We start from the raw sequence: 13,222 nt of genomic DNA on the forward strand, positions 1-13,222 counted from the left end.
AAAGGTGACACAAGTAATTACAGACCTGTTAGCTTAACATCTGTTTGAAGAAAAATAAGAGTCACTGGTTAAAGAAGTAAAGTAGGACTATCCAGACAGAATGCAATTATACTGGAGTCATAGCATGGATTTATCAAGGGATGGTCTTGTCTAACCAATCTGATAGGTTACTATGATGCAGTGACCAAGGAACTGGATGCAAAGAATAATTTTGATATCATATACTTGGATTTCAGGAAGGCTTTTGATGCTGTTGCACATAAAAGACTGCTGTACAAACTGGAGCAATGTGGAATTAAGGGCAAGTTACTGCTATAGATAAAGGGATGGTTAAGTGGAACACGACAGATAGTGGTTATCAATGGGTATTGCTCTTTGTGGACAAATGTTATTAGTGCAGTTCCCCAGGGTTCAATGATTATCCCATTTTGCTTTCTATATTTATTAATGGGGTGGTGCAGTGGGTGCAGAGGTGAACCTTCTAACTCTTGCAAACAGAAGTATTTTTGATATTTTTACAGTATTCTTGATTAATTAATGAATTGTGTTTTACAAAGATATTAAATAGGCTAAGTAGCATTCATTAGCTTATTTTTAAATTTAACTAGTGATTTTTGCAAGTTATGACTCACTGCTTGTACTGCTATTGTATTGGTTTTGGGCGAATATCATGATTGTAATGTGCTGTGCAGAAGAATAGTAGGGTTTTAATCATGATACATAAGTAGTTTGAAGGTTTTAACCACTTCCTGGGCATACATCTTTTGCATTTAGCTAAGGAGCTAGTTCTCACGGTATAGCGTAAGAACTAGATCCTTAGGAGACCGCAGGAGGCATTGAATGGAGCGTGCTAGGAATGGTGGGAGGTGGTTTACCAAGATCATTAATACACGAATTGGAAGAAAAATGGGATGCTAGCAGGTCAGTTTTATCCTTGGCCGAAGTGACAACAGAACCATCTGGTTTTGACAGAGGTGGAAGCAGAGATGCGCAAAAGTTGCAGACAATAGCTTGGCAAGAGACCAGAATGCTCGGCTACCATTAGGGCAAGAAGCAAGTTTTCTACTCTTAGCCTGTTCAAAATCGAGTTTGGACTGATTAATAACTGCTTTACAATTGTTGTGGGCTTTAGCGTAGGCAGAAAATGAAACTGAAGAATTGTAAACAAGCCAATTATAATATGCAACATTCTTTTCCTGACTTTCAGGATTATGATATGACAACATTCTCTTCTAGATTTCATGGAAAGGAAAACACATCTCACCAGAATAATGTAAAAACCACAGAATTCCAGCTATCAGTATTATTGCAAATGCAATAAGATAGAATTTATTATCATTTATAGTAGACTGCACTAACAGAAAAATCCAATAAACCGGAAACTGCAAATTGTTTTTATTGTTTTAATGTTGTGACCTCCAGAAATGTGCTTCAGAAAAACATCACAAAGGCATTCAAAATTGATTCTTATAACTAAACATATGATAACAATGAAATGTAGCATAGTTTTCTGAAATATGATCCTATAAAGCAGCTAATTCTTCTAACCAGTGAAACTTTACGTTTCACTTTATGATGGGTGTACGACCATCTCTGACAGGACACATGGTCTTGCTCTCAGCCAATAGCAGTGTTTGTAAATGTGTTGGCCCTGTGATTTTCATTCTTTAGTTGAAATGATTTTTTGTGTTGTGCTTTAATCAATATATTAGTTTTAATAATTTTTTTAAGCAATATGTACCATTTCCATTATAAAAATCACCTTTTAGAGAGATAAATAGCTTAGTTATATAGGGAAATTTCATTTCATATAGGGAATATTGGAATGAATTACCAAAAATCAATGTGTTGTTAGGTTCACATTACAATATTTTCTAATATTTTCATGATAAGTTGGTGTATGTGGAAGGGATTAATATTGTAAAGAGGGAGTCCAATGTATGCAATCTTCAAACACAGATTGCAGTCTGCATATGTGTATGCTATTGCACCATCTTGTTGGAAATACCCATTCCAACATTCCATGTAGTTTGGTTGGTCTACGAACCTTCCAAACATTTCCAGATATCACTGGGTGTTCATTATTAAATAAAATATGGTCAACGATTCAGCAATGCAATATGGTGCAATATACATCGACTTTCATGAAATGCAATAGCCCTTCATATTGCATGTGGGTTTTCTGTTCCCCAAATTTTAGTGTGTTTTGGTTGTTGGCATATCCCCTTAGGTGGAACTATGCTTTGTTAGAAATATCACTCCACAACAAAGCATCTCTCTCTTGCAGGGTTAAAGACTTTTAACGTTAACAGAGATGCTTTATTGTGGACATTATTTAACCCTGCAACAGAGATGTTTTACTGTGTGAGTGACTTCACATGAAAAAAATGTGTGTTGCCACATGCTAACTGAATTATATGTTGTTTCTGAAAGTATAAGCAGAGATATTTGCAAATATATGGGTTCAGCAATTTTAAAAATTATCTTATGTATAACTTATTTATTTGTTATTTGGTTTTTTTTTTTTAGGAGCATTAGCAACTAAGGCCATATTGCTCCGGAATATGCGGTGGTCATTCCCTGACCTTTCCGCATCCTCCGTATTTGGTGGTCAAGAGCTCGAACCCCGGTCTAATCAAGAAGCATGTGCTACACACTGCTGCTCCTGCCCACCTGGCTATGGAGGCACCCTTACTTATAACAATAAAGCTATTATTGTTAGCTACAAAATGCAGGTTTTGACAACTATAAAAGTAGAGTTACAAAATGGTCACATCTGTGTGACAGCTGTAGCAGTCTTTTCACAATAAAATTTCAGGCAAAACTCAGAAAACATTTATTACCAGACTGTCCATCAATTTAGTTGTACAGTCAAAGCTCTTTATAGCGACCATCTTTTTTAGCATCTCACACGTTATAATGACCAATGTGGTTGGTCCAGCCAATTTCTTATTAACCTAATGCTGTTTTATGAACAATTCATATAACACCCTTCCAATATAACGACCATTTTCTCATTCCCCTGGAAGAGTCATTATATAGAGCTTCGACTGCAGATGTTTCACTTCAAAGTAAATATTTCAAAATATGATTCCAAAACAAGTCACAAAGATAAATAGTGGAGTGAGAGCTTACCTGTATAAACAGTTTCTTTGTCTTTGTGCCCAATATGGTATATCCCATAATTCCAAATTTGAACTAAATCCAAATTGATTTGCAAATTCCTGAAGAATGGATAATTCCTTTTTTGCTGCTTGTTTACTAGCAATTGACAGTCTAAATACATTTACAACAAATAATCTCCTTAATATAAAATAGAAGATTGACTTTCCTAGATAACATTAACTTTATTATTAACATTAGCAAATATAATCTTTTAGAGCAATATCTTTTACTTTTATTAAATAAAAGTAATTAATAAACAGAATAAAGCTTCATAATATGTAAATTAGATAGTATGAATCAGAGCAGTAATACTCAATACGTTCCACGTTGATATTAATATTTGTAAAATAATAAGAGGAGTTCACCTCAAGTATGTAGAACACTTATAGTATAGTATGTAGAACCTATAGTACGTAGAACACTTCTGTGTGATACTCTCCAGAAATTAAAACGAAAAAACCGAAAACTTACATTAGAGTAAAAAATAAATAATTAAAAACCAATTTAACACAATTCAAATCAATTTAATGCAATTACAAATCAATTTAATGCAATTAAAAAGAATCTAACAAAAATATTCAAAATGATTTTCCTTCCTTTAGGAAGGAAAATCGCTTTGAATATTTTCGTTAGATTCTTTTTATGGAAGGAAAATCATTTTGAATATTTTCGTTAGATTCTTTTTAATTGCATTAAATTGATTTGTAATTGTGTTAAATTGATTTGAATTGTGTTAAATTGGTTTTTAATTATTTATTTTTTACTCTAATGTAAGTTTTCAATTTTTTTGTTTTAATTTCTGGAGTATCACACGGAAGTGTTCTACGTACTATATTGAGGTAAACTCCTCTTATTATTTTACAAATATTAATATCAACGTAGAACATATTGAGTATTACAGCTCTGATTCATACTATCTAATTCATTTTTTAAACTCTTATTGACTATTTCATTCACTTCCTGTCTCTCCAGGTGTAACCTATCGATACACACAATTATGCTGGATTTTTTTGAATGACTTGATGCAAAATTACATTAAATCAACACTAAGATACTCGGCCCAAAGTTACGATATTTCTTTTCTAAAATATTGCCTTCAAATCAACATCGTTCCAAAGTTTGCCAGGGTTAATTTAAATCAAAAAATTTCAGCCATAAAACAACTAACACTGGCCACATCGTACAATATTGTTAAGCTTGCCTTAAAATCTCGATATTCTAATAAACAAAAATATCTTTCCCAGGTTAGGAAGCTTCGTGATAAATTAAAAATTTATCTACATCCGAACGATTGCTCTGTATTGAAGACCTCCATAGATTTGCGACGGGAAGCACAGGCCTCATAAATAAAAAACAGACATGTTAATAAACTGCAAACATTATCGGACAGGTCAAGACATGTTCATGCGAATTCTAACACATTGTCGCAGGCTTGCGACCAAGTACATACGAGTTGGGTGACAACTCCCCCCCCCCCAGACAGACACACAACGTAGTATCACAAAATACGTCAGCTAGTTCACGAACACCCCCTCACCCAGTATTCAATGAACCGACATCAACAGGTTACAAATCTTTCCTCGGGTATGCTATTGCAGGACCAGATTTCACTTTTATCCAAAGGACTAAATTATAATTTACCACCTTGAAAACTACCTAAAAAACAATGCGTAATTGATATTGAATTTGGACTTCATAATGTTCAACAAAAAGATTTATTTATTCAAAAAGTTAACCAAGTAGTGAATAACATAAAAGAAACGTGACTTCCGAAATTGAATACACGTGACAGTTCAGCATTATGAGAACTTCGGGGAAATAAGGACATTATTATTCAGAGGGCAGATAAAGGAGATACAGTGGTAATACTAGATAAACCTGATTGTATTAATAAGTTAGATTCAGTTGTTTCAGATACCTCCACTTATCTTGAAGTAGACCCGGTGCTGTTTACCAATATGGTTAATCAATACAATAAAACGTTAACCACTTATCGAAAAAAGACTACATTACTATGGCCCAGTTACAGGAATTGAAGGCCAGAACATACAATATTCCTGCACTTTTTGGTCAGGTAAAATTACACAAGACTGGATTTCCTATTCGACCTATTGTTTCCTACAGGAACTCAGCATTTTCATCCTTAGCCACACATGTATATAGCACTATAAAACCCTTTAGAAAGGTAATACAATTTGGGATTAAGAACTACGATACATTTAATAATCTTAAAGACTGTAGACTTGGTGACAATGACAATTTATTCTCACTAGATGTTACCTCATTATATATGAATGTAAACATTGAATACACATTGGATATTATTTGGGATATGTTAAATAAAAACTCAATACCGATTAACTATACGAAGCTACCTATTAAGGAAATTTTTCACTTAATTAAACTGTTAGTTGAGGCCAACAGACCAACTATATCACCTTTCGAGACAAAGTGTACAAACAAATTTTTGGATTACCAATGGGTTTGAGCCTGAGCAGCTTAATGTCAGAGATCTATCTCTCAACGATTGAGCATATACATTTGACACCTTTTCGACCCTGTATCATATACTATGGGAGGTATTTAGACGATGTTCTAGTTATTACTGATAGTAGTACTATCCAAGACATTTTACAATCGTTTAATAATATTCATTCTAGACTCAAATTTACATTGGAAAGGGAGGATATGGATACAAAGTCATTAAACATTCTAAATTTCACGCTTACTCGGGACTCGAATAAAATCCAATTTAGCATCTATCGAAAACCTACAAACACCGGTATGCTTCTACATTATAATAGCTATCATCCGTTCACCTACAAAAGATTGATTATCTTTAATCAATTTCTAAATGCCTATAAATATTCAATGACGGAATCTGCTTTGGGCTCAGAAATACAAATATTAACTAGCAGGTTCTTAAACAGGGGTTATCCCCTTGCCACAATAAACTGAATTAGGGTACAGGCTAAGGATAGGATACAAAATACTACACCAATCAACAACAGTAATATCAAAAAATACTTTATTTCTGTCCCATATGTTGAACAGTACATCACCAAGGGTGTCAAGACTAATACTCAAGATTTCTAAGAGGTACAAGATAAAGATTATAATGATTTATGCACCAACATCGAGCCATGATGATGAAGAGGTTGAAGAAATGTCCACCGAAATTGAGAGTCTTCTAGATGAGCAGAAAACCCACTACACTATTATTATGGGGAACTTCAATGCTAAGGTCGGAAAAAGGCAAAACAGCGCAGAAAGAGGAACTATAGGAAATTTTGGAATTGGTGAAAGAAATAAAAGAGGTGAAAGACTTGTGGAATTTGCAGAATCTCAAGGACTGTCAGTAATGAACACTTTTTTCAAGAAAAGGGTGAACAGCAAGTGGACATGGAAGAGTCCAAATGGATTAACAACTAATGAAATTGACTTCATCCTCACTAACAGAAGATATATTGTGAATGATGTTACCATCCTGAATAAGGTAAATGTTGGAAGTGATTACAGAATGGTAAGATGTGCACTTGATATAGATGTAGGAAAGGAAAGGAAAAAACTGACTCGAGTAAATAATACAAAGGTCTTTGAGATAACAGAAGAGGAGAAAAAGCAGTACGTACTGGAACTTAAGAACAAGTTTGAGCTTCTGCAGACTGCTCAGGACCAATATATCGATGAGGAATATTACAACTTTCTGAAAGTGATAAAGCCCAAGAAACCTATAGGGAAACAGAAATCCAAAGAAGAAAAAATTAGTCAAGAAACACTTGTCATGATGAACCGAAGATGACAAATGAAGAGCAAGAAAAACACTGACAGGGAGAAAATTGAGTACACTGAGTTATGCAAAGCCATTAGAAAGAGACTCAGAGAGGACATAAGAAGATTTAACACAAGAAAAGTAGAACAAGCATTAAGGGAAAACAAAGGATTTAAATCAACAGCCATGAGCAGTAATACAGAAAGACAAATGATACTGAAACTGAAGAATAGCGATGGTGTACTTATAAACAGCAGAGAAGGCATAATTCAAATAGCAGAAGACTACTATAGAGAATTATACAAGGAGCAAGGAAATGATGCCAGAAGTGGGGAAGATGGATTGCAAAGTAGCAACACATATGACATACCCGATATTCTTCCTGATGAGGTAGAACATGCATTGAAGAAAATGAAGAATTGGAAAGCCCCGGGGGAAGATGAAGTTACTGTAGAGTTGTTAAAATTGGGAGGAAGAGAGATAACACAAAAACTGGCAAGGCTCTTCACAAAGTGCATTAGAAAAGGTGTGACGCCTAAGCTGTGGAATAATGCAATCATAGTTTTGCTGCATAAGAAAGGAGATAAATCAGAAATTGGAAATTATAGACCAATTAGCTTGTTATCCCACATCTACAAGTTGTTCACAAGGGTCATTACTAACAGATTAGAAAGAATACTTGATGAGAATCAACAGAAAGAGCAAGCTAGCTTTAGGACAGGATTCTCAACTATGGATCACCTTCACATAATATCACAGCTAATGGAGAAAGCAAATGAATATAAAACACAATTATGCCTGGCATTTGTGGATTATGAAAAGGCATTTGACTCCATACAGCATAAGGCAATGTTTCAGATACTGGAAAGACAAGGCATAGATACCCCATATATTATGATTTTGAAGAAAATATATGAGAGTGCTACCTCCTTTATTAGACTAGACAAAGACAGTAGCAAATTTAAAATCGAGAAAGGCGTTCGACAAGGAGACACAATATCTCCGAAGCTGTTTACTGCTGCCCTTGAGGAAGCTTTTAGAAGATTAGACTGGTCGCAGAAAGGAGACAATGTGAACGGAGAGTACCTAAACCATTCACGATTTGCAGATGACATTGTGGTTATAAGCCACTATCCCAAAGAATTAGAGGAAAATCTTAACCAGTTATGCACAGTTAGTAAGGATTTTGGACTAAAGATGAATATGGCTAAAACAAAAGTAATGATGAACAAGTATGCCACGGAAAGGGAAATAATGATTGAAGGAGCAGTAATTGAAAAGGTGGAGTCATATACTTATCTGGGACAAGTTATTAGCTGTAATAATGATAAATGGCTGGAAGTCAAGAGAAGAATAAATTTTGGATGGATAGCATTCAGGAAATATAGTCACATACTGAAGAGCAATATCCCAGTTTGTCTGAAACGTAAAATAATGAATCAATGTATACTCCCCACCATGACTTATGGAAGTGAAACTTGGGCACTCACCAAAAGAATGGAAGAGAAGCTGAGAACTACACAGCGAAGAATGGAACGAATTATATTGGGAATCAGACTGTTAGATAAGAAGAGAAACACATGGATTAGGCAGCAAACTCAAGTAAAGGGCATTCTTATCAAAACTAAAGAACTAAAATGGTCTTGGGTAGGACACATAGCTCGAAGACATAATGACAGATGGACTAAGAAAATAACAGAATGGTACCCAAGAGGATCTAGAAAAAATCCTGGAAGATAAAGGCGGAGATGGATAGATGAAATTCATGAGTTTTTGGGTAGTAAATGGATGGCCAGTGATCAAAACAGAAGGAACTGGAAAGTTGCTGGAGAGGCCTTCATCCTGCAGTGGATTGAAAATGGCTGATGATGATGATGATGTTGAACAGTGGCACAAACAGCTTAACAGATTCTTTAAAGATACCGAATTTAAAATTGTAGCCAGGCCAATACGGAAATTACACACTATACTGAACAATCACTCGGTTCTTTCTGCGTTCGCAACACAAATTAATGATCTGGTATACAACATTTCTTGCAGTGATTGCGACTCATCTTATCAAGGTTCGACGCGATTTTCTTTGAATATTCATGTAAATCAACATGAAGCTTCAGTTCGTGCTTCTCGTTCAGCAGCGTCAGAATTAGCCTTTCATGCCATTAATGAAAAACATACTTTTTTATTTAACGAGGCCAAAATACTTAACGTTCAACGTAATTATATGCAACTATTAATTGCAGAAACTGTAGAAATTAAATTACACGAGAATTCTGTTAATGTTCGGCGGCCATATTTGATCTCCGATGCATGGACCTTTACGTGCATGTGCAAAGACAAATAATCACTATTTAAGTTTCAGGTTCAACCCTATTCGGTAATTTTCATTCCTGTGAACATGACATACGGTCGAAAAGCGTTGTCAAGGAAGGAAAATCGTTTTGAATATTTTCGTTAGATTCTTTTTAATTCCGTTAAATTGATTTGTAATTGTGTTAAATTGATTTGTAATTGTGTTAAATTGATTTGAATTGTGTTAAATTGGTTTTTAATTATTTATTTTTTACTCCAATGTAAGTTTTCGATTTTTTCGTTTTAATTTCTGGAGAGTATCACACGGAAGTGTTCTACATACTATATTGAGGTAAATTCCTCTTATTATTTTACGAATAATATGTGAATGAAACTGCTTCCTTTTATTGCAATTCTTTCTACAGAAGTTAGAAAATTATAATATGAAAGACAGAATGAAAAAAATATATAAAAAAAATAAAAAATCACCATAGAGAAAGGTGCATACTTTTATTTTGAACTGTCAAAATTAAAAGCATATGATATGACATTACTAAGTTAAAAAGAGATAGTGAAGCCCAATGTGGAGCTGAGCTGAAAGGAGAAATTGCATATGAAAGAACATAAGATCACCAAGTGTGAATAAATGGCTATTTTAAACACATTTGATAGATAATATACTTCAGAGAGAAGGGAGATGCCATTAGGTGCCAAAATTGATAATTCCATAATAATACTCTACACACTCACTGATTTTAAATTACAGAAATTGGATGCTGGGCTACTTCAAAGGCATCCAATTTCTGTAATTTAAAATCAGAGTGTGTAGAGTATTATTATGGAATTATCAATTTTGGCTGTTGGTGATTATTATTATTATTATTATTAGCCATATGGTACAAGGAAGCCTGAGGCTTATGCTGCACTAGCCAAAAAAAAAATTCCCGAGTTAGCCCCCTGTGTGTGTGTGTGTGTGTGTGTGTGAGAGAGAGAGAGAGAGAGAGAGAGAGAGAGAGAGAGAGAGAGAGAGAGAGAGAGAGAGAGAGAGAGAGAGAGAGTGAGAAAAAGGTATCACCAAGAAAGAGAAGAATGATGATATCCAGCTCAGGACCCTGGGTTTGCCAAGCCCATACTCACCAGATGTGAGCCCCCGGGGTTAATTAGAAACACATATATATGAATTAAATTTGGCAGAATTACTATCAAACCTACAATCATGTTGGTATACTCATACCAGAAGTGGGATAATAGCATAATAAGAAGAAACAGAACTAACATGTTGGCACTGCAATTTACACACAATAAAAAAAAATAAAATAAAAAAATCAGATTTTTTATAGCATAATTATAATTTTTAAGCCTATTAAAATTAGTGCTTAATTTGCAATATGGTGAGAAAACTAATTTAATTTTAGTGCTTTGAAAAACTTGTTGAAATCTAATATACTAAGTATATGAGTATATTAGATTAAAGTATTAGATTAAACTAAGTTGATTAAAGTAGGCACTCACCACAAAAATTTGGTTTATATTTCTGGTTAAGAAATATAAACCAAGAGTGGATAACCAGAAATACAAAACCAAATATATAACGGGCAGTTTGAGTAGTGTAAAGCAAAGCAACTAACAACTAGCACACTACATGCAGGGAAATGAAAAAAAAAAAAAAAAAAAAAAACACAAGAAAGAAGAATATCACAAGCATAAGTGGCTGCATAAAGAAATGTACATCATCAATCTTCATTTTCCTCTTCTGTCCATGTTATTTATCTGTTTCTTTGCTCTTCTGATTTTTTCTTTAATTTATCTCTTTTTTATATGTGTGTGTGTGTGTGTGTGTGTGTGTGTGTGTGTGTGTGTGTGTGTGTGTGTGTGTGTGTGTGTGTGTGTGTGTGTGTGTGTGTTATACTAAGTAAAGTTCTAGAAGAATATTGTTAATTACAAAACCTATTTCCTGCAAAAATAATTAGTAACAAATGTTCTATAAATGTTAGGTGATATAAATGTTTGTAAATCTTTGTTAAATACAAAAATAAGGTCACCTATGTGATTAGCCCTCTCAAAGCTATTTATCTACTAAATTTAAAACACTAAAATTAACTACTACAACTTACTGTTTCAGCCAAAATTACCAATAACAAACACTCTACAAATATTAAGTTGTAACTTAATAAATACTTAACAAAATACAAAAATATGCTAGCTTACATGATTAACATGTATGATAAAACTATTTATTAATCAATATTTAGTATGTTAATTTTAATTAAGTAAAACAAAACTCAAAATTATTCTGAAAACTAACCTATCGTGAACAGCTTCTAAATTCGACAGCCACACAGTATAGATTCAATCCCAGGTAAAATAGAGAATAAAATGATCTACTTATGTTGGGAGCAGGAAGATATACCTACCAAACTAATACACTTACGTTGCTATCATTGCGTGTACATTTCCTAAATTCCCAGCCATTTTTGTTTCCATTGACATTTCTGCAAAATTTTCATATCCTAGAAGTTTGGCCTGGTCATGCCTGAAAGGAACAAGTGAAGAGAAGTACGAAAATTTACAAACACAAAATCGAATAATAAGCAAAAAAATATAATAATAAGTACAGTCAAATTGGTTATAATGGGCATAAAAATAATGAGATCACGGCTGTAATGAACAAAAAGCCATAATGATTTTAATTTACGTGTATTAACATACAATCTCTCACTGTTATAACAAGCGTACTACATGGTTGTTATAAGTTACCAAAATTAACAGTACAAATAACATTATAGGTGCATTATAGCCAAAGTAGCTTATGCGCCATCATACCCCCATATCAACAACAACAATAACAACAAATAACAGTACAAATTTTGGTAACTATGCAAACATTCTTAATTGCTCGGGTAGTCAAAAAACCCAATTCTTGGAATAGAAGACTTAGCTTTTATGACCACCCGCATTGTATTAGAGGCTGGTTTATGTCCTAACCTTGTCCTTTCAGGGATTGGGGCTTACACCAGTGCATTGGCATCTCGCTTGAAACTTCTATGGTCGCATTACCCTATTTACAGATTGTCTTGTATTCACTGAACCATAAATTTATTTTGGGACTTCTAAGAATTTTGGAAACAATAATTGTTTGTATGCAGATCACTTTACTATCATTTTAAAGTAAAATCAGTTAGAAACAAACCCTTCTTTCGGAAACATGTCTACTAACAAAAGAAAGTCTCTCTTAATTCACGAAAAATTCGAAATTATTCACGGGTTAGAATGTGATGCAAAAAATATTGAAGTGTGTAAAAAGTTTTTTGTCCTCTTCAACAGTATCAACATTGCGGAAGAATAAACATGTTTTGTGTTTATTATTAATTAGTATTGATATTAATTATGGAGAAATAAATTGTGTTTAGTATTGAGTGCATGGTTTTAAAATTACAGACAAATTATTTAATATTAAGTGCATTATAATTTATACAAGCATATGAATACAAATAATATGTAGGTATATACTTATATTATTTTTTTCTCTCTAATATTTCTTTTGTTTTTTGAATCTATCTTTTCATCAAGTTATTGAGAATTAAAAAAAATAGGATATAGATTTAACTCACCACTGATATAGTGAGTAATGGGGAAATTTTGTCAGTCCCTTGATGCTTGTTATAACCAAGTTCGATTGTAGATAAATAAATAAAAATTCTACAAAATTTTACTGTAAAGACTTTGATGGTTGTAATTCTAATTCTAGCATTAATTCTACTGAATTAATACTAGAATCTAGAATTACAACTACCAAAGATTCTTTTCAAATATTGTTAAATCAGACTGCAAGTTCTATATTTTTCTATTAGTGAATAGAGAAAAGAGGAAATAGAAGCGGTATTTGAAAAGTTCCTGGCCTACCACATTTCATTATTTAAAAATAAAATGATGCATGATTATATTAAATTATAAACATTTATATGCACATAACCCAATTTTTGTAATATCTTGTAC

The 13,222-nt window shown here is 33.3% G+C and overlaps 1 protein-coding gene across 1 annotated transcript in view; it reads right to left on the reverse strand.

Moving 5' to 3' along the window:
- LOC150083053 (uncharacterized) overlaps positions 1 to 13,222 on the reverse strand; it is a 261,326-nt gene that overhangs the window by 128,209 nt on the left and 119,895 nt on the right. The window contains exons 8-9 of the mRNA XM_090378376.1: positions 11,658 to 11,759; positions 3,136 to 3,276 (exon numbers count right to left, since the gene is read on the reverse strand). Coding sequence (XP_090234502.1) covers positions 3,136 to 3,276; positions 11,658 to 11,759 — 243 coding nt within the window. The remainder of the gene's footprint in view (positions 1 to 3,135; positions 3,277 to 11,657; positions 11,760 to 13,222) is intronic.

The sequence above is a fragment of the Mastigoproctus giganteus genome, chromosome 7 (genome assembly GCF_048544385.1).
Source record: "Mastigoproctus giganteus isolate SK-2022 chromosome 7, ASM4854438v1, whole genome shotgun sequence".
In the NCBI taxonomy this organism is placed as follows: Eukaryota; Metazoa; Arthropoda; class Arachnida; order Uropygi; family Thelyphonidae; genus Mastigoproctus; species Mastigoproctus giganteus.